The 20,845-nt window shown below is 43.4% G+C and overlaps 1 protein-coding gene across 1 annotated transcript in view; it reads right to left on the minus strand.

Moving 5' to 3' along the window:
* Nucleotides 1-579: 579 nt before the first annotated feature.
* LOC147892391 (ubiquitin-protein ligase) overlaps nucleotides 580-20,845 on the minus strand; it is a 191,087-nt gene continuing 170,821 nt past the window's right edge. Inside the window, exons 18-20 of the mRNA XM_087387176.1 lie at nucleotides 1,327-1,371; nucleotides 1,074-1,142; nucleotides 580-899 (exon numbers count right to left, since the gene is read on the minus strand). Coding sequence (XP_087243302.1) covers nucleotides 741-899; nucleotides 1,074-1,142; nucleotides 1,327-1,371 — 273 coding nt within the window. The 3' untranslated portion in view covers nucleotides 580-740. The remainder of the gene's footprint in view (nucleotides 900-1,073; nucleotides 1,143-1,326; nucleotides 1,372-20,845) is intronic.

Below are 20,845 nucleotides of genomic sequence, written 5' to 3' on the forward strand. Positions count from 1 at the left end.
AAAGAAGAGGCATCGTCGAATATCATCTAAGTGCTACGCAATACAATGCAAGTGAAAGTACATAATGTCAAATCTGAGCCTAAATACAAAGTAAACTAGATGCAAGAAAACCGCCCCTGGGTGCAAAATGGGGGGATGAGTACAATATGCCAATGCAAAGATACAAGTCCAGGTGTCACGGAGTCTGAGAACCAAAATAATACTGGAAATCCTGTCCATCGACTCTGCCTCCTGCTATGAGAGTACAAATCTGAGCAAAGGTGAGGTGAGCGGCTGGTGGGGCGAGATCTCCATGAGTAAGTCTCCTCCGAAAAGCTGCCATCATCCTGGATCGTCTGGAGATGAAGCGGCGAGTACGTCCCCTATGTAACAAGATCCTGCGGCGTCTACAAACCATCTCATATGTACACCCACAGGGTGGAGGCATGTGTCCTGTGTGAGCTCTGACCTCCTCATGCTCCTCCTGGTCTCTGTCCTCTGGTATAGCGTGTGCCTGAGCTCTATCAGGCTGGGCTCTATCACGCTCCGGTCTGTGCTGAGAGAGAGAGAGAGAGAGAGAGAGAGAGAGAGAGAGAGGTGCTATGATATCATGTTTTAAAATATCATCTCTTCACTTTTTTTATGAAATATACTTGATTGATAAAACCTACAAAATTTCATAAAAGAGGCTTTAAGAAATCAAGGCTCTGGAGAGCTTGAAAGCCGTGAAGAATTTTAAAATAATCACTTAATTGAAGATTCTACAAGCCTTCATTAACAATAGTTGTTCTCTGCCCAACGTCACTCCACCTCACCAAGATAGTATGCAGGTAACACCGACGTACTGATCTCTCAAAAGGATTTCGTAGTGCTCTACAGCGAGCAAGCTTCAAGATGTTCAATGATCTCCTGTCTTGCCACTAAGGATACAAAATGTTAGGATGACATAACAGAATGTGAAAATTGTTGAGCACAGAAAAATCTTTTATTGCCTATAAACTCGAGTTTCCATTGTTAAGGGCTATGGTATAAGCCTGGAATTTTCATTCAAGCCCTACAGGAGACAAGACTACACCTGCATAGGAAAGACTTACAGATGGTGAATCAAATCCATTGTCTACAGAATCACACAAATCAAGACACAAGCCCTGCAGCAGAGGTAGCTGCACAAGAAGACAGTGATGAGTACTTGAGAGCACAAATCACAGCTGCCAGAAGGACTCGAAATAATAAGAAACATTGCTCAGACAGATATAATCTTGCCATTTCTAGTCCGCTAGAACCTCCAGATCACTCTTTTTGTTTCTATGATTTTGAGTTTAATAGAAGAGAATGTAGACATATTACCTCATACGTGAGATGGATGGCAAAATCTCTGTGCAAACCTGGACCCTGCAGTAAGGTGAAAAATAATTCACAAATGGATCTCAGGGAATATTAAGGACAAAAACAAACATATAAACATAGTTTGAATTTCGAGAGCAAGCCCATGCCTTGACCTCAGGTTTGTCATTGGGTACATTTAAGACCAGCCCATAAGGCTTAACTAACCATTTCTTTTAGAAAAAGGATGAGCAGACATGCCAAGGGAAGTTCCAAGACTCTGGAATGCATCAGAATGCGATGACATGAAGCGAGCATAGACCGCTAATCAAGATGGCCTCCAATCCGTTTTTTAAATAAAAAGAATGTACTTTTTCCTGATCAGAGACAATACACAATAGAATAATCCCAGGTACCGGATGATATTGAGACAAAGGCTTTATGTACCTTAAAAGGAGAGAAAGGATCCCTGCCAATCACCTGCCTGCACCTTGAATGCTAGGGTTTCCTGAGAATGATACCGGAAATGGTATCCCATGGGGGCACCTCATGAGGCAACAGAAAAAAGTCCAAAGCCGGTATTGTACCTAAGGCAGTGTCCCAACTATCCCTGTGGAAAACTGTTGCAATAATGGCCCAAAGGAGTAAGCCATCCCTCCCTAGAGAATACGACCCACACACGCAATCACTCTTGCTTGGAACAAATGCACATAGCCTAGACAGCAGAAAGATTGGACAGATCTGTAGATAACTACCAGCACTTACCTCTCTCCTTTAACATCTCCCACTCCAAGATGGCCTCCCGTTGTTGGGGATCCAATATTATATTAGGATACATGTATGTTTGATGCATGCTAAAATGAAAGATTCAATCCAAGCGCATGTACAAGTAGGAAGCATGTGGAAGATGCAGCGACAAAGTGGACATGTATTGAAGAATTTGAAAGATGAGAGAGAGAGAGAGAGAGAGAGAGAGAGAGAGAGAGAAGCCTCATGGGCCTAAAGTCAATCCAAGTAGAAGCCATCATGGGCTGGTGCAGGGTACACTAGGACCCTGGAACTGAACATCACATATCAACAGAAGATATATATATAAATATAAAAGTGACTAGTTGAGGAGCCCCTCCTAGTGGACACACCTACATCATGGTGGTGAGGCCCATGAGGATATCACGGATCTATCGCCATCAAGTCATCTCTCGACGTGGTGGGGACATGGTATTTGTGTTCTCCATATGCTATAGGCCATGTCAATGGTGACTCCTTGTGTCTAGCAATTACCTCTACGTAAAGCTGTGATAGACTGAACCTCCATTTGTGTGTGCTCTAATCTGTCTCTGCTTTGTGCTCGGTCTCTACAATCCTTGGGAGCTGCCTTGCACCCTCCCTAAGCTGATGTACTAGATGGCTTTCATGTTGTCCCATAGACCTCTTGGTCTCCCGTGGACGTTAATAGACTTTCTTTCTTTCTTTCTAGTCTCGGTCTCTACATATCCTTGCTGCATCTCTCATCACCGCCATTTACAATTGATCCACTTTGCCCTTATCTCATACACTGCATGCTTCCTCCTCCCCCTCCTCATGGCATGACTTTGACTCAGAGTTAAGGAAGTCTATGGCATGTATCTCCGCTCCATCCTTGTCTCAAATGTCGGCGTCTCCTCCTATCGGCTGATACGCCTTAGTAGGGTATCTTTGTGCCTTCGCAGCTCTATCAGGGATAGGGCAACACACCTAATTAGGAAAATGAATCACCCGGGTCAGTGGTCCAAAACCATGTGTGTAACTCATAGTGTACTAGCATCTACACAAAGTGTTCCTCCGTATTCGCCTTCCTCAGTAAGCATAGTCTGCATGTCCTCTACTCCCTAGATATGCTTGCTGCCCTCCTTGCCTCAATTCTCAACTGATGGGACGATACCTGCAGCCACCAATGGCAATCCTCAATGCATGTGAGACACCTCTACCCTCCCAAGTATCTAGGCCAAGCAATCGCTCCATCTTGTGACATCCTCAGAAAATAATAGTGATAAAACCAGAGCTTGGCGGGAAACTCCCCACCCCCTCCTTTATGATGTTTCAAGTCAGACACGTCCAGATATATCCTCCTTGCCCATGTCTACCACGTTCTTCCTTCTCTAGCTTTCTCAGTCTCGTATATATCAGCCCGCTTTCTCTTTTCTGGCCGCTTTTTTTCAGTCAGTATCTTCTTCCACTTTTTCTTTCTACCCTTTACTTTCATCCTATTCAAAGCTCTCTTCCTTTCCTACCTCTCCTTTTTCGATTTACAGGTCCTCCATGACTACTATGAAGACATACATAAATAAAGGGCAAAAGCAAGATTTGGGTCAGGATGACCCTAGGCATGTTTCTTTGGAGGCTCAATTAGTGTATGATCTGATGCATGAAGGTTTTGATGATACACGCAAGGATTGGAAGGATCCTGCTCCCACACTTGGAATAATGGTGGAAGTAGAGGATATTGTGGATCTGGTATGTGAATATGCCAAGCATGCAGTTATTATATTTTTTCCAGGAAGGATGCCGATTGTAGTGGATGTTGAAAATTGACTGACACGCACTTTGGGGGGCTGTCTTGTTCGCAAAGTGCATTATGCAACTAGGGGCTTCTTTGAAGTGATTATGGTGGATGAATAGCAGGCTTTGATTAGGCATCGTTGTCCTGTGTGGGTGGAGGTTGTGGACTTCCCTCAATGCCTTGCTTCCTCGTTGCCAAAAATTGCAGCCTCTTTGGGGAAGGTGGTGTGTCCACCCACGATCGAATGGCAACTCGAATAGATTTTGCATTTTGTGGGATACAGAAAATCCCACTCTAGACTCATATTCTGCTTTTGTAAACAATGTTACAATGGGTAGTGTATTTTACAAGCTGAAATGGGGTTTATTTGCAGGAGCCTGCTTTGAATGTAAAAAGTTTGGTTTCTATCTGCCATTGATTTTTTTCACTAAGAAGCATTTGTCTTCCTTCATGTCCACCATTATGGAAATTTTCTGGCGGTCAAAGCATGGTAAGAAAAGCTTGCGGATTCTTCCATTAAAAAGATTATGCTAAAATCAAAGGTTATCCTATGGTTTCTCAGATGTATATTAGATTGGAAGCTTATTCTTTTTTTGCTCCCTTGGCTTTGCAGGAGCCTCGACGCTCTTATTTTGAAAGGGATTACCACTATCGGAGATGTTATTAAAGATGATGGCACTCTTTTATCCTTCCCTTTGGCTGCTGCAAAATATGGTTTGGGTATGCATTATCGTCCAGTACGGCAAGTGGAAGAGACTCTTTACAGGGTAACTCTTTGCCAGCTGAGAGCATCCATTCCGGGTTTTTTTTGCTCCCTTGGCTTTGCAGGAGGCTCGACGCTCTTATTTTAAAAGGGATTTCCACTATCGGAGATGTTATTAAAGATGATGGCACTCTTTTATCCTTCCCTTTGGCTGCTCCAAAATATGGTTTGGGTATGCATTATCATCCAGTACGGCAAGTCCTTACTCGAATGGTTCAGCCATTTCAACCAGTACCACTTTTAGAGCTTCAAGACAGGCTTCAGGATTGGACCCTTTTGCCTTTATACTCATCCATTCATCCTTTGAAGCTGTCTCATATAACTGTCTCTTCTTTATATAAAGTTCTGTTATCACCACCTTGGGTGTCACACAGAGCCAATCAGATTTGGGCATTGCACCGTCCATTCAAATGGTCGAGAAAGAGATTGAAGCAGATTTGGCACTCTAAGGTTCCATTACGTCAACATGTTTTTTAATGGCGTGTTCCGCTAGGGGTTGTTCCGTCAGGAAAGCTTTTATCTTGTAGACGTACTACTCCCGCAATCTGTCATCGGTGTTTAGCTCCCAGGGAATACGTATCTCATATCTTTTGGCATTGCTCTGAGACACATAATTTCTTGGGCATTCTTCGGCACAGATTGAGATTAAAATTTTCTCATATTGTTTTTTGCAAGCATTTCTGGTTGTTTGGAATCTATCCTAAACGGCCGGACTTTGATTTGTTCTTTACATGGGTTCGCTACTACTGGGCACTCTGGACTCTTTGGAAAGCTAGGAATCACAGAGTCTTTGGTGATCCTGTCTTTCCTACTCAATTGAATCGTCATCTTGGATATCCTCTAGGTTGGAGCATTACTCGCCGGCAACAGACTGATTGGGTTATTGCTAAATTGAAGAAGAAACTGGAATATTGGAAGTTGGCTACTTGGCCGCTACATGTCCGTCTTCGCATTGTTCAGTCTATCTTGGTGGCTTATATTCAGTTCTATCTAACATTGATTTTTTTCACTAAGAAGCATTTGTCTTCCTTCATGTCCACCATTATGGAAATTTTCTGGCGGTCAAAGCATGGTAAGAAAAGCTTGCGGATTCTTCCATTACAAAGATTATGCTAAAATCAAAGGTTGTCCTATGGTTTCTCAGATGTATATTAGATTGGAAGCTTATTCTTTCACACTTGGCATGGAATGGAAGAGACTCTTTACAGGGTAACTCTTTGCGAGCTGAGAGCATCCATTACGGGTTTTTTTTGCTCCTTTGGCTTTGCAGCAGCCTCGACGCTCTTATTTTGAAAGGGATTTCCACTATCGGAGATGTTATTAAAGATAATGGCACTCTTTTATCCTTCCCTTTGGCTGCTGCAAAATATGGTTTGGGTATGCATTATCCTCCAGTATGGCAAGTCCTTACTCGAATGGTTCAGCCATTTCAACCAGTGCCACTTTTTGGCTTAAATTTTTCTCATACTGCTTTTTGCAAGCATTTTGGGTTGTTTGGGATTCATTCTAAACGGACGGACTTTGATTTGTTCTTTACATGGGTTCGCTACTACTGGACACTCTGGACTCTTTGGAAAGCTAGGAATCACACAGTCTTTGGTGATCCTGTCTTTTCTACTCAATTGATTCCTCATCTTGGATATCCTCTAGGTTGGAGCATTACTCGCTGGCAATAGATTGATTGGGTTATTGCTAAATTGAAGAAAAAACATGAATATTGTAAGTTGGCTACCTGGCTGCTACATGTCCGTCTTCGCATTGTTCAGTCTATCTTGGTGGCTTATATTTAGTTCTATCTGCCATTGATTTTTTTCACTTAGAAGCATTTGCCTTCCTTCATGTCCACCATTATGGACATTTTCTGGCGGTCAAAGCATGGTAAGAAAAGCTTGGCGATTCTTCCATTACAAAGATTCTGCTAAAATCAAAGGTTGTCCTATGGTTTCTTCGATGTATATTAGATTGGAAGCTTATTCTTTGACACTTGGCATGGAATGGAAGAGACTCTTTACAGGGTAACTCTTTGCGAGCTTACAACATCCATTCTGGGTTCTTTTTGCTCCCTTGGGTTTGCAGGAGCCTCGACGCTCTTATTTTGAAAGGGATTTCCACTATCGGAGATGTTATTAAAGATGATGGCACTCTTTTATCCTTCCCTTTGACTGCTGCAAAATATGGTTTGGGTCTGTATTATCGTCCAGTGCAGCAAGTCATTACTCGAATGGTTCAGCCATTTCAACCAGTACCACTTTTAGAGCTTCAAGACAGGCTTCAGGATTGGACCCTTCTTCCTTTATACTCATCCATTCTTCCTTTGAAGCTATCTCATATAACAGTCTCTTCTTTATATAAAGTTATGTTATCACCACCTTGGGTGTCACGCAGAGCCAATCAGATTTGGGCATTGCACCGTCCATTCAAATGGTGGAGAAAGAGATTGAAGCAGATTTGGCACTCTGAGGTTCCATTACGCCAACAAATTTTTTAATGGCGTGTTTTGCTGGGGGTTGTTCCGTCAAGACAGCTTTCATCTTGTAGACGTATTGCTCCCGCAATCTGTCATCAGTGATTAGCTCCCAGGGAATACATATCTCATATCTTTTGGCATTGCTCTGAGACACATAACTTCTTGGGGGCATTCTTCAGCACAGATTGAGATTAAGATTTTCTCATACTGTTTTTTGCAAGCATTTCTGGTTGTTTGGGATCTATCCTAAACGGCCGGACTTTGATTTGTTGTTTACATGGGTTCGCTACTACTGGGCACTCTGGACTCTTTGGAAAGCTAGGAATCACACAGTCTTTGGTGATCCTGTCTTTTCTACTCAATTGATTCCTCATCTTGGATATCCTCTAGGTTGAAGCATTACTCACCGGCAACAGATTGATTGGGTTCTTGCTAAATTGAAGAAAAAACTGGAATATTGGAAGTTGGCTACTTGGCCGCTACATGTCCATCTTCGCATTATTCAGTATATCTTGGTGGCTTATATTCAGTTCTATCTGCCATTGATTTTTTTCACTAAGAAGCATTTGTCTTCCTTCATGTCCACCATTATGGAAATTTTCTGGTGGTCAAAGCATGGTAAGAAAAGCTTGCGGATTCTTCCATTACAAAGATTATGCTAAAATCAAAGGTTGTCCTATGGTTTCTCAGATGTATATTAGATTGGAAGCTTATTCTTTCACACTTGGCATGGAATGGAAGAGACTCTTTACAGGATAACTCTTTGCGAGCTGAGAGCATCCATTTTGGTTTTTTTTGCTCCCTTGGCTTTGCAGGAGCCTCGACGCTCTTATTTTGAAAGGGATTTTCACTGTCAGAGATGTTATTAAAGATGATGGCACTCTTTTATCCGTCCCTTTGGCTGCTGCAAAATATGATTTGAGTATGCATTATCATCCAGTACGGCAAGTCATTACTCAAATGGTTCAGCCGTTTCAGCCAGTACCACTTTTAGAGCTTCAAGACACGCTTCAGGATTGGACCCTTCTTTCTTTATACTCATCCATTCATCTTTTGAAGCTGTCTCATATGACAGTCTCTTCTTTATATAAAGTTCTGTTATCACCACCTTGGGTGTCAGACAGAGCCAATCAGATTTGGGCACTGCACCGTCCATTCAACTGGTGAAGAAAGAGATTGAAGCAGATTTGGCACTCTGAGGTTCCCTTACGCCAACAGGTTTTTTAATGGCGTGTTCTATTGGGGGTTGTTGCGTCAGGACAGCCTTTATCTTGTAGACGTATTGCTCCTGCAATCTATCATCGGTGTTTAGCTCCCACGGAATATGTATCTCATATCTTTTGGCATTGCTTTGAGACACATAATTTCTTGGGCATTCTTTGGCACATATTGAGATTAAGATTTTCTCATACTTTTTTTTGCAAGCATTTCTGGTTGTTTGGGATCTATCCTAAACGGCCGGACTTTGATTTGTTCTTTACATCAGTTCGCTACTACTGGGCACTCTGGATTCTTTGGAAAGCTAGGAATCACAGAGTCCTTGGTGATCTTGTCTTTTTTACTCAATTGATTCGTCATCTTGGATATCCTCTAGGTTGAAGCATTACTCGCCGGCAACAGATTGATTGGGTTATTGCTAAATTGAAGAAAAAACAGGAATATTGGAAGTTGGCTACTTGGCCGCTACATGTCCGTCTTCGCATTGTTCAGTCTTTCTTGGTGGCTTATATTCAGTTCTACTTGCCATTGATTTTTTTCACTAAGAAGCATTTGTCTTCCTTCATGTCCACCATTATGGAAATTTTTTGGCGATCAAAGCATGGTAAGAAAAGATTGCGGATTCTTCCATTACAAAGATTATGCTCTATCGTCCACTACGGCAAGTCATTACTCGAATGGTTCAGCCATTTCAGCCAGTGCCACTTTTAGAGCTTCAAGACAGGCTTCAGGATTGGACCCTTTTGCCTTTATACTCATCTATTCATCCTTTGAAGCTGTCTCATATAACAGTCTCTTCTTTCTTTAACATGGTCGAGTTACCGTCAGACAAAAAAGGGGGTAGAGAAGGCGGACTTCACTCTTTGGAGAGAGCAGCTTGGGATGCCTTCCTTTTTCGTTTCTGTGGCAGAGATACTTGGTGTGATGATGCCTTTCTTATTCAGCCACAGTCCCTCCTGTTCTCTTGGTCGAACAGGAGGCAACAAATGCCTATTCATGCACGCATTGACAGATTCTATGTAGATGACTGGGCACTAGACAGAGGTGGATCGGTATGCATTGCTGCTGGGGTTTCCACTTCAGACCACTTCCCTCTTGTGCTGGCTATCTCAGAGCCTCACTTGAGAGGCCGGTCTGCAGCTTAGCATCACGTAGCCCTATGAGGAAGCATGGCAGAAGCTGCACATCACTCATCCTCTCGTGGGGTTCACACCACGAGTTTAGATGTTTAATCCTGATGATATAGTCTCTTAAGGACTCGGTCTCCTTTCTGATTTTTTGCTTCAGTTGCGCCTGGTTGATCTCTGGAAGGAATTACAGCCCATGTTTCTTGGCTATACCTTTCAGCATAATACTCGATCTTCTTATTGGGCACCCTTGGACAGATGGTATCAGGTTGATCCAAAACATTGTGATGCCTTTACTTGTCAAATTTGGGTTGATCATGCTTTCACACATTCAGATCATGCTCCTCTTTGCTTGAGGCTTTTCTTACATGAATTTCCCATTGACAGATTGCCTTGCCGAAGGCTTTTGCTGATTAATAATAGTTATATGGAGCATGCTGACTTTAAAGCCTTGGTCTCTGATGCTATTCAACCTCTCTCTCGTCAGATACACATTGGTTTGGATTATGCCTGGTAGGCTTTTGTTGCTTGGATGCAAGCAGTTATTCGGGATTATGGCAAATTCTATATGCAAACCACAAGGGAGACTGTAGCATATGCCAAATTTACTTGTCAGAGTTTGACTGAGCTTGCTCATCTTCGCCCTTTGTCTTCATAGGAAAGCATGCTCTTATGTCAGGCTCAATTATCTCTTCAATCCAATGATCACAGAAAGCTTACTAAATGGGAGACTAGATCCAGACAATGGGCTTTTTTGGATAAAGGCTGCTCTTCCAAGCAATTTTTTAAGAGCTTACACTACAAAAGACAGGCTGCCAATATCTGTCGGATCCGGATGCCTGATGGTTCTTGGTCAACATCTCGTTCAGAGCTTGCTTATTTATGTGTGCAGCACTTCTCTACTCATTTTGGGCATGTGAATACTCTTTCTCCTTAGGTCGTGTCTGCACGTCAGCTTCTTTTGCAGCATGTTCATCCAATTCTGTCTGATGCTCAGGCTTTGGAACTTGAACATCCCTTCACTGAAAGGGAATTGTCTAATGCGCTGAGATCTTGTGGCAGATGGAAATCTCCAGGATGGGATGGTCTCACTGTTGAATTCTTTCTTGCTTTCTGGGATCTTCTTAAATTCACCTTGCTACAAATGGTAAATGCAATATGGCAAAATCAACAAATGCCTGTGTCATGGAAAAAGGGTCTTCTCAAGCTGATTCCAAAAAAGCAGCTATGTGATTCACTTGGTGATTGGAGGCCAATCACGCTTATGCCAGTCATTTACAAGATTATTGCCAAAATGGTGGCTGATCATATTAAAGGTTATTTGCATGATGGGTTGCATCCCTCCCAATATGGCTTTGTTCCACATCGCCATATCACAGATAACATTGCCAATGCTTATATTGGGATTGAATATGCCAAATACACGCAGCAGAATGTTCTACTCTTGCAGGTAGATATTGCAAAAGCCTTTGACACAGTTCAATGGGATTTCATCTCGCAAACTATCTGAGTTTTGGGGTTTGGACAAAAAATGCAGCAGGTTATTTATTGGCTTTACAGAGATAGCAACGCAGCTTGCATTCTTTCTGGGGATATCTCTGATGAGTGGACTCTTCGTTGTTCGGTCCACCAAGGATGCCCTCTCAGTGCTTTACTATATGCCATTGCTACTCATCCTATGCTACAAGATATTGATCATCTTGTGGCTACAAGATCACTTCATGGCTTGGAATCGGATGCTAATAGCAGCATGGTTGCTCAAGCATATGCTGATGATTCTTTCTTTATCCCGAAGAATACGCTCCATGATCTTGGTGCCTTGATGCAGGCCCTCTCTGTTTATGGTTTGGCAGCTGGTCTTCATGTTAATTTTTAGAAGTCTAAGCTGCTCCCTTTGCCTTCCAAAGATTGGCATAGTCTCTTATGACCCAGAGATATCATTTCACCCACTCAGTTTGTTCGTCATCTTGGTTACCCTTTGGGGTGGGAACTCACTCGCCGACAATAAACTGATTGGGTTTTGGCTAAGCTTCGGAAAAAGCTTGAGTAATGGAAACTGGCAACCTGGCCTTTGCACGTTCGTCTTTGAATAGTGCAGTCCATCCTTGTGGCATATATTCAATTTTACTTGCCATTGATCATGTTCACTAAGGCAGATCTTACATCTTTCATGTCTGTCTTTATGGAAATCTTTTGGCAATCAACATGGCAGAAAAAGTCTCAGGCTGCTTTCGATGCATCACATTTGTTCTCCCAAGATGCATGGTGAATTGAACATCACGGATATTCACGTGCATATCCTTGCCCACAAGGGGAAAATGTTGCTGCAATTTCTGCATGGTGATCAACCTTGGGCTCTTATGATTAGATCTCTGATCACTAATATCATTATTTCTGCGTTTGGTCATTGGCATCTCGATCAATGGAATTTCCTTTTTGGCCGCACTGATGGTACTTTGCTTGGCTGCCCTTTTATCTCCCGCCTACTTCTTCACTGGAGGCATGTTCTTTCTCATCTGGAATGGAATGGTCGGCAGTCTTTGCTTGGGAATTCGTTGAGAGTTGAAAGCATTCACTGGTCGGAAGTCTTTCAGCCTCCTTGGCTTTATAGGAACCTTGACGTTCCTACTTTGTTTCGTTTAAAGGCATCACCTCGGTTGCTGATGTTATTGATGATGCTGGTACTCAGCCACCAGATATGGATTGGGCTCTCATTATCGTCCTTTGTGGCAACAAATTACTTCTAAGCTTTTGCCTTTTGTTCCGATTCCTCCTTTAGAACTTCAAGACCGACTAGAAGATTGGACTTTGACTTCTCCAGTGTCCTCTTCTCATCCTTTGAGGCTATCTCAGATTACTGTGCCTACATTGTATAATATCCTTTTGCCTCAACCTTGGGTTTCAGTGAGAGGTGATTCTGTTTGGCGAATGCATTGCCCAACCAAGTGGTGGAGGAAAAGATTATAGCAACTTTGGACCTATAAAGTACCGCTTCGGCAATAGGTTTTCTTTTGGCGAGTTCTTTTGGGAGTGTTTCCATCTAGACAGCTATTGGCTCATCGACACATTGCTCCTGCACTTTGTCACAGATGTTCTGCTTCTTCAGAGAATGTGCCTCACTTGTTTTGGCATTGTCCGTGCTCTTGTGAGTTTTTTGATTTGCTTCGACAGCGCCTACGAGCGAGATTTCCATCTGTTCCGTTTGGGAAGTTCTTCTGGCTATTTGGGTTTCATCCATCCAGACCAGAGTTTCATCTTTTCTTCGTTTGGGTTCGCTACTGGGCACTATGGACTTTATGGACATATAGGAATTGTGAAGTCTTTGGTGATGGCTTTTTCAGGCGTTCTTTGCAGCAATCTTTCTTTGATTGCTTGCAAACCCACTGCATAGATCATGAGGTTTTTTTGGCATATACTCAAAATTTTCAGTTGATGTAATTGTAGCACCTTGTTTTTGAGGTTGCTACTCATGTAATATAATCAATTAAAAATTTCACCCCAAAAAAAATGTGTAGTGTGTTTATGTGTGTGTAGAAGGTGGAGATGGAGGTTTCCGTTGCTCCTCCCCCCCGTGTCCGTACCTTTGTCCTCAACCGTACCTTTGCCCTCCTTCCTGCTATCTGTACAGCCTAATATCCTCGCGTCCGTACCGTTGTCCTTTTCTGTGCCATCTGTACATGCTGCTTCAGCCGTACCTTTTGTACTTACCTCCACTGTCCAATCGCCTTTCCCTAACCTGTCCATACAGCCTGGGGCTGTACGGCAGTCCGTGCTCTCAGCACAGTCTGTCTTCAGCGCCACCAATTCTGTCCACTCTGCTGCAACATCCGCACCTGTTGTACGACCGTCCGTACAGCCTGTACGACCGTCCGTACAGGTTGTACGGTCGTCTTTGTAGGGTTCTTTTCCTACAGATTTTGAGCTGTTTTCCGCTTCCTTGCACAGCCTTTCCGTACATCCTATAAATTTTATACCAAGCTCTTCCTTTGTGCAGCCTTCGTCTGTCCTTGATCCTGCTTTACAGTCCTTTCAGCCTCTGCAACAGCCCTCTCCCCCTCAGCCTTTTCCTGCTATATCTCCCCCCCTTTTCCCCGCTACTCCAATTGATGGATCTTTTGTGTTCTTTGCATCCTCCTTCTGCCTCTCCTCCTCCTGCACGTGTCTTTATTCGGAGGAAGCGTGGTGGTTTGGTTCCCTCGCAGTCTGTCAAATCTGCGAAGCTCGATGTTGCAGGTGGTCCTTCTTCACTCCAGCTGGACCTTCTTCACCAGCTGTGTTCTGCTTCTTGCACAGATATTCCTCCATCGGCTTCCCCTTTGGTTTGTTCTTTGGATCCTGCCCTTCCGGTTTCCGGTCTTTGACAAGCTCGACAGGTTGGGGTCTGTCTTTATTTTGTGGGTAGGGTTTTACCTGCAGCTCAACTTCGTCGTCGGGCTGAAGTTGCAGTGGGTCAGGATTGCATCTCCTCCTTTGTCTTTCTAGGCAAAGGTTTTTATTATTGACACTGCTCTTCGTTTCATGTGGTGGAGAGCCTTGTTACTTGTGCTGGTATTCATGGGGCTGGTTTTTTCGCTTATGTGATGCTTCTACTACTCCGAAGCACTACTTGAGGAAGGTAGATAAATCACAGGCCAATCTTTCTCTTGCTAAAGAAGCTTAGGATTGCACCTTCGTTGAGCACCATCAACCTCCGTCTCCTTAGGATATGGATGTGCCCCTTGCAGAGGGGATCTTACAGGATGCTGCACATGCTCTCTCTCAAGTTGAAACCCTGATTGAAGCTGACATGATGAGTCATGACATATCTGATGCAGCTCTTTCGTTAGATGCTCCTTCAGAAAGTACAGATATTGATCCAGTTCTTATGCATGTGAAGACTGTGCCAGAGTTTCTTTCTATTCAAGATGCAGATGTTTCTTTTTCTCTGGAGTCTTTTCATCCTATGTTGCAACAGGTTTTTGACCCTGTGATTCAAAAATTCAAGCTCCCCGCTTATATTAAGAAGAATCACAAGGGTAAAAAACAGGTGGTTTTTATTAATGGTGCAGTTTCTTCACTGCATCAATTTTTACAAAGCAACAATATGAAATTGGAGGATATTCTGTTTGATCCTCCTCCAGTTTGATCTTGTAATTCCCTCCCTCCTTTCACCCTCTCCCTTCATCAGGTGTACCCCCTATTTTTTTGGGGTCTCCTAGCTTCAGGAAAGCGAACGGAGTTTCTTTGTGTTTGAGTCGGCCTTTCCTACCTCGATTGACGAATGGGTACCCATTCAGCCAATCCGTTACCTCACACAACAGCCGTGAGAACCGTCACTTTCTCAAAAGACGAGTTACAGCAGTTGCATTTGGAGCATGAGTGTTCCACGACTCTCTTCGCACGCATCTTTGGCTCCCGCTCCTCTAGATCACACGCTAGAGATTGGATGCTTGCGGCGCTTCCTTAGGAGCTCGCTCCCCACCTTAAGGATGTACGTTTGTTGGGACGAGGTTTCTTTTAAGTGTGCCTAGATTCCCCAGACGTCACGAGAGACTTGCTACAGATTGGGTTTCTCTTTCTAGGCTACAGGAGGATTTTTTGTTTCCCTTTCAACTGGGCCTTGACCCAGTTGAAAAGGACAAGCACGGAGTTTCCGTCTTCGTCAGGTTCCTTGGTCTACCTTCAGTTTATCACCGGCTTCTTTCAGTTATTGGCAAGAGGTTTGGTGTGGTAGCAGAGATCCTCCCTCTTCCTAGCGAGCCTTCATCGGCTGCTGAGGCGGTCAGGATGGATGGGGTACCCAGGGTTAGGGTCATTGTCGAGGACCCTAACATTTCAGATGACCACATCATGCTACAGCGACCCGATAGGTCATTCTTCACCAGAGATTTGAGGTTGCAGGTCGTCAGGACCAGTGCATGATTTGCAAATCCTCCGGGCATTTCGCTAGAGATTGCCCAAAGAAGAAGAAGAGGCCAAAAAAGCAACTACTTGCATATGTTTACTTGCATATGTTTACTTGTTACTTGAGATGCTAGTCTCCCTAGAAGCAACACCAAATGTTGGCTCTTTCCCGCGACTTCTGTAGGAAGACTAGGGTATTCTCAATATGCAGGGTTCCAAGGCTTTTTGTCACCGATCGATATATTAGTGTTATCATTTGTAGTATAAGTGCAACTTAGAACCTCGGGTTGTATTCCAATGAGAGACGTAGGCTTTAAGTGTGGTAAGCAAACATAGTGCATGCATGTGTGAAAGGAACGTTGTTACGCTCTAGCCGAGGTAGCATGACCTCGGAAGAATCAGTCGACATTTCCCTTAAAGGATCTATGTTTGTATTATATCTGTTTGCGCTTCATGTAAATGATCGAGAGGGAATTAATGTCAAGGTCCTAGGTGAGGGCTGATAGCACCAGACTAGGTGGATCTAAGGTGAAGCCATGTGTTTTCTGGTTCGGTCGATGAAAAAAGCAAAAAGATCGTTAGTGGTCACGTAGCTAGCCCGTAGGCTGAGACAGATTCCAAACAGAGAGCAACGCTTTGGCAGAAGAAGCAAAAGATCGTATCACTTGGTATCCAGGGAGTTACGTGGAGGCTGCAGGCTTCGGGACATCTGCGCTATGTGAAGACTCCAGGGGTATCAAATCGGGTAGCAGGAGCGATCCACCAGGAAGCTTTCTTTGACATTCGTCAATTCTGTGTTTTTTTTTTCCCCGACCTTAGTCTTTGTTGATGCTCCGCTTACATGAAGAGGGTCTCGTGAATGTTTAGTATGCATGAAGGTTCGATGCCATAACAGGGTACATAGCAGACTTGGGACTTCTTTAAATTCCTGTCGGCAATCTGGGAGATTATGCTTGTGCATACGCCTTTGTGATAAAGTCAGAGTTGATTTGTAGGAATTTCCCTAGTATAGGGAAAAGCGGTATTTCGGTTATGCCTGTATCAAATGCCTAGTCAGTGTGCATGTGGGATTGTAGGTATTCCTAGAATAGGAAATTTTGTCAGAGTGCCAGTACACTGAATTTTGTCAGTTTGTAGATACATTGTTCTAGCGGTGTTTTTAAAAAAAACCAAAAAAAAAAACCCTAAACCACCCATTGACCTGAATGGAAGCAGAAGAAAAAGCTTCCAGGATGGACCCTGTAGAGTCACGAGACCAGCCGACCCAGCAAGTGTCGCGCCCAGTAGCTCACACCTTATCTGGCAGGATTGCATTACTTGAGGATGCCTTGCAGCAGTTATTAGCGCAACAGTTACAGGCAAATGCAGGGCAGTCTGAACTTAGAAGAGTGATACACAGTATGTCTGCCAGACCTTCTCGAGATGAGAAAGAAAAGGCTCCAATCGAACCGGAGTCTAGTGTCCATACGGTCAAGCCTAGAAAGGCTTAAGTACCTAATATTGCCAATTATAGGCCGGAAAAGTATTCTGGTCCGATAAATGACCGTAGTTCTGATGTCATTGAGACCTGGTTACACAAATGGGACGAGGCGTTCGCCATTTGTGAAATTAGAAATGATATCAAGAAAATCCGCGAGGCCACTCACATGTTTAGTGAGGCAGCGGATCGGTGGTGGATTAAACAACAGAAAGATGGTATTGCATATACTACCTGAGAGGGGTTTAAAAGGAAATTTAGGAAACACTTCTTACCTCCTGACGAAGCATCCCGAGCTTGGGATCAGTATAAAAACCTTCGTCAGAGAAATTTGTCAGTGGCAGAATACACTGATAAGTTTCGAGAGAGCGTAATGAAGGTTGATGAACCCCTACCTCAATCAATCCAAGTGAAAGATTTCATATTTGGAATTGGGGCAGATTCAACCAAGTTTCTCACCTTTTGCTTCGCCAGTGATCTTAAAGAAGAAAAAGGATGATACGTTTCGCCTCTGTATAGATTACAAAGTATTGAATAATATCATTGATAAGCACAGGTATCCGATGGCTCCAATTGATGATTTGCTAGATGCATTACATGGAGCCGTAATTTTCAGCAAGATAGATCTTAAGTGTGGCTACCATCAGATCCGGATTAGGGCCGAGGATGTGCATAAAACCGCTTTCAGAAGAGGGTTTGGTCATTATGAGTTTTTGGTAATGCCCTTTGGACTTACCAATGCTCCAGCTACATTCATCATGCTTATGAACGATTTCCTACGTCCGTATATCGGAAAGTTTGTAGTACATTGTATTGACGATATTCTGGTATTCAATAAAAGTATTACTAAGCATCACGAACACTTAAGAATAGTGTTCACTACTTTGAGGAAAGCCAGTCTTTATGTAAATAAGAAGAAAACTATACTGTGTATGGTTAGACTTGAATACTTAGGATTCATAATTACTCTAGAGGGAGTAGAAATGGATCCAAAGAAAGTGGCTGCGATACTGACTTGGCCAATCCCTCAGAGTCTGACCGCTTTGCGATCATTCTTGGGATTTGTCCAATTTTATAGAAGGCATATCAAAGGATATTCCGAAATAGTATCGCCATTGACTAATCTGACCTCAGATAAAGTACCTTTTATATGGGGACGGAGTCAACAAGAAAGTTTTAACACCATAAAACAAGCTGTGGTCACAGGACCGGTGTTAAAAATAGTTGATCCCCAGAAACCTTTGTTCCTGGAAACCGATGCAAGTGGCATTGCGGTAGGAGCAGTTCTCCTTCAAGAGGGAAGGCCAGTAGCCTTTGAAAGCAAGAAGCTTTCTCCCTCTCAAAGGAATTGGCCAACTCATGAATTGGAGTTATATGCTATTATCCATGCTTTGAAAACATGGAGGCATTATTTGTATGGTTCAGAGTTTTAGGTGGATGTGGATCATGATACTCTGAAACATTTTTGTAAACAACTTGACTTGAGGGGCCGCCAAGCTAGGTGGACAGAGCTCATGCAGGAGTTTAATTTGACGATTTGGTACCGAAGAGGAAAAGATAATAAAGTTGTTGATGCATTGTCATGCATTATGCATAACATGAGTTTCACGGTATTAGAGAGTACTCTAATGACCGAGATTAGAGAAACTCAAAAGGTGGACGAGTTTGTCCAGAGTCTATGGCCTAAGGCTCATGTGTTAAAACCCGAGGAAAACGAAAAGGATGACCTGGCATCCAGAAAAGGCCAAACTTATGCAAGATATATCATAAGGGATGGTATGCTGAAAAGAAATGGCAAGGTAGTAGTACCTAATCAGAATGATCTTAGGCAGAGAGTCATTCAACATTGCCATGATAGCCCATGTGCGGGACACCCAGGAGTCGAGAAGACATATGATCTCGTGAAGCGAGATTTCTTTTGGCCAAAGATGAAAAAGTGTATTCATGAATATGTGACACGGTGTTTTTCGTGTCAGGTAAGCAAGGTCGAGCGGGTGAAGCCACCCGGACTTTTACAGCCCTTGGAGATACCACTAAGTAAGTGGGAGAGCATTTCCATGGACTTTATTGTAGGGCTGCCTACGACACAAGGTGGATATGATTCTATCCTTGTGGTGCTTGATCGTCTAACCAAGATGGCTCATTTCATTCCGACTAGAGAGTCTGTTAGTGTCCCACAAGTGGCGGATTTCTTTATTAGACATATATTTTGTCTGCATGGATTGCCTAGATCCATAGTGTCAGACAGAGATGTCAGATTTACCGGTCATTTTTAGATAGCGGTATTTGAGACACTAAGGACTGAGTTAGGAATGAGTAGTGGGGATCATCCTGAAACGGATGGTCACACGGAGAGAGTCAACTAGATTTTAGAGGATATGCTGAGGGCATATGTGTCATTGAGGCAACATACGTGGGACAAGTGGTTGCCATTGTTAGAGTTTGCCTACAATGATAGAAAGCATTCCTCTACGAAGTTTTGAATTGAATTATGGCTGTAGACCAGTAAATCCAACTACAGTTGGAATACCTCAGAGAGTGCCTAGTGCCGCGAACTTTGTGGTTCAGATGCGGGAGATGCTAGCACTTGCGAGAGCTAATATCCGCCAGGCTATGGATAGAGCCAAGGCGTATGCGGATGAAAACCGGTCTATAAGAGAATTTAAGGAATGAGAAAAAGTTTTTCTCAGAGTTCCTTCGCACTCGAAGTCGTTAACTTCAGGAGAGTGTGCTAAATTATCACCTCGATACTGTGGGCCGTGGTTAATTCTAAAGAGAATAGGCGAGGTAGCCTATAAATTAGAATTACCACAGGGTTGCAAGGTGCACCCAGTGTTTCATGTTTCTCGTTTAAAGAAATTTTTGCATACTGGCGACTCACTAATCGAAGGTGTGGTTTTGTTTCAGGAGATAGAGGATAATGCAAGGCGCAAACCAACAAGAATCCTGGACCGAGGAACAATGCAAGTGCAAAATCGGAAGATACCCACGGTGTTGGTTGCATGGCATGGTCAGCCTCTATCAGAAGCTACCTGGGAATCCGTATACCAGTTGCGGAGAGTGTTCCTAGACTTTATCATCGAGGACGCTGATGTCTGAAGAGGGAAGGAATGTTACGCTCTAGCCGAGGTAGCATGACCTCGGAAGAATCAGTCGACATTTCCCTTAAAGGATCTATGTTTGTAATATATCTGTTTGCGCTTCATGTAAATGATCGAGAGGGAATTAATGTCAAGGTCCTAGGTGAGGGCTGATAGCACCAGACTAGGTGGATCTAAGGCTAAGGGCCTAATGCGAGCAATGTGCCTAGGGGCAAAGGAAATTAAAGTATCCCAAGAGAGGGGTGAAAAGATGCATTAGGAAAGGCCCTATGATGATGACATGTGGCATCTAGATCCATCTAGGGAGATGGGGCTTGTTGGAGTTAGTGAGAGAAGGAGAATGAACCTTACGTGATTTTGCTGATTTCGATTTCTCTTAGAGCTCTTACGCTTCAACAAGATTTGGCTGGGAGGATATTCTGTGGTGTTACTCCCGTGATCTGCTGTAGTAAGTAGGAAAGGTACATATCAAACGTGCATCATCATGATTGGGGTAATGAAGGCTTTGGCCTTCATTGGGGGTTGAAGGGTGTGGGAGGAGTTTAAGGGTTGGAGGGAGGTTTAGGGTTTAGAAGGAGGTTCCAAGGTTTAGAAGGAGGTTCCAAGGTTTAGAAGAGGTTCAGGATTCAGAAGGAGGATCCAAGGTTCAGGGTAGAGTACATGGCGGAGAACTCGTCTCTCTCGTAGATCATGGAGGTCAAGAAGGGAGACTAGCTTTGAAAGTGCCCTACACTTTGGCATGCCCCAAGTAGAGTAAAGACAAAGTCAGTAATGGCAAGGGGAAGAATACAAACCCTTTGAAGATATGATGTTTTTGATAGAGAGAATCATCTTTGTTTGAATGTCCAATTTGGGCTGGATATGTAAAATTCATTAAAACCAAGGAATTGAAAGAAGTGGATCCAAAGTGCCGAGCAATTGTGGCTGAACAGTTCGAAGGGTCCAGTTGCAAACTCCACAGATAGTAG

This window comes from Dipteris shenzhenensis, chromosome 16, assembly GCF_047967505.1.
Source record: "Dipteris shenzhenensis isolate YYH24624 ecotype China chromosome 16, Dip_SZ_1.0, whole genome shotgun sequence".
Classification (NCBI taxonomy): Eukaryota; Viridiplantae; Streptophyta; class Polypodiopsida; order Gleicheniales; family Dipteridaceae; genus Dipteris; species Dipteris shenzhenensis.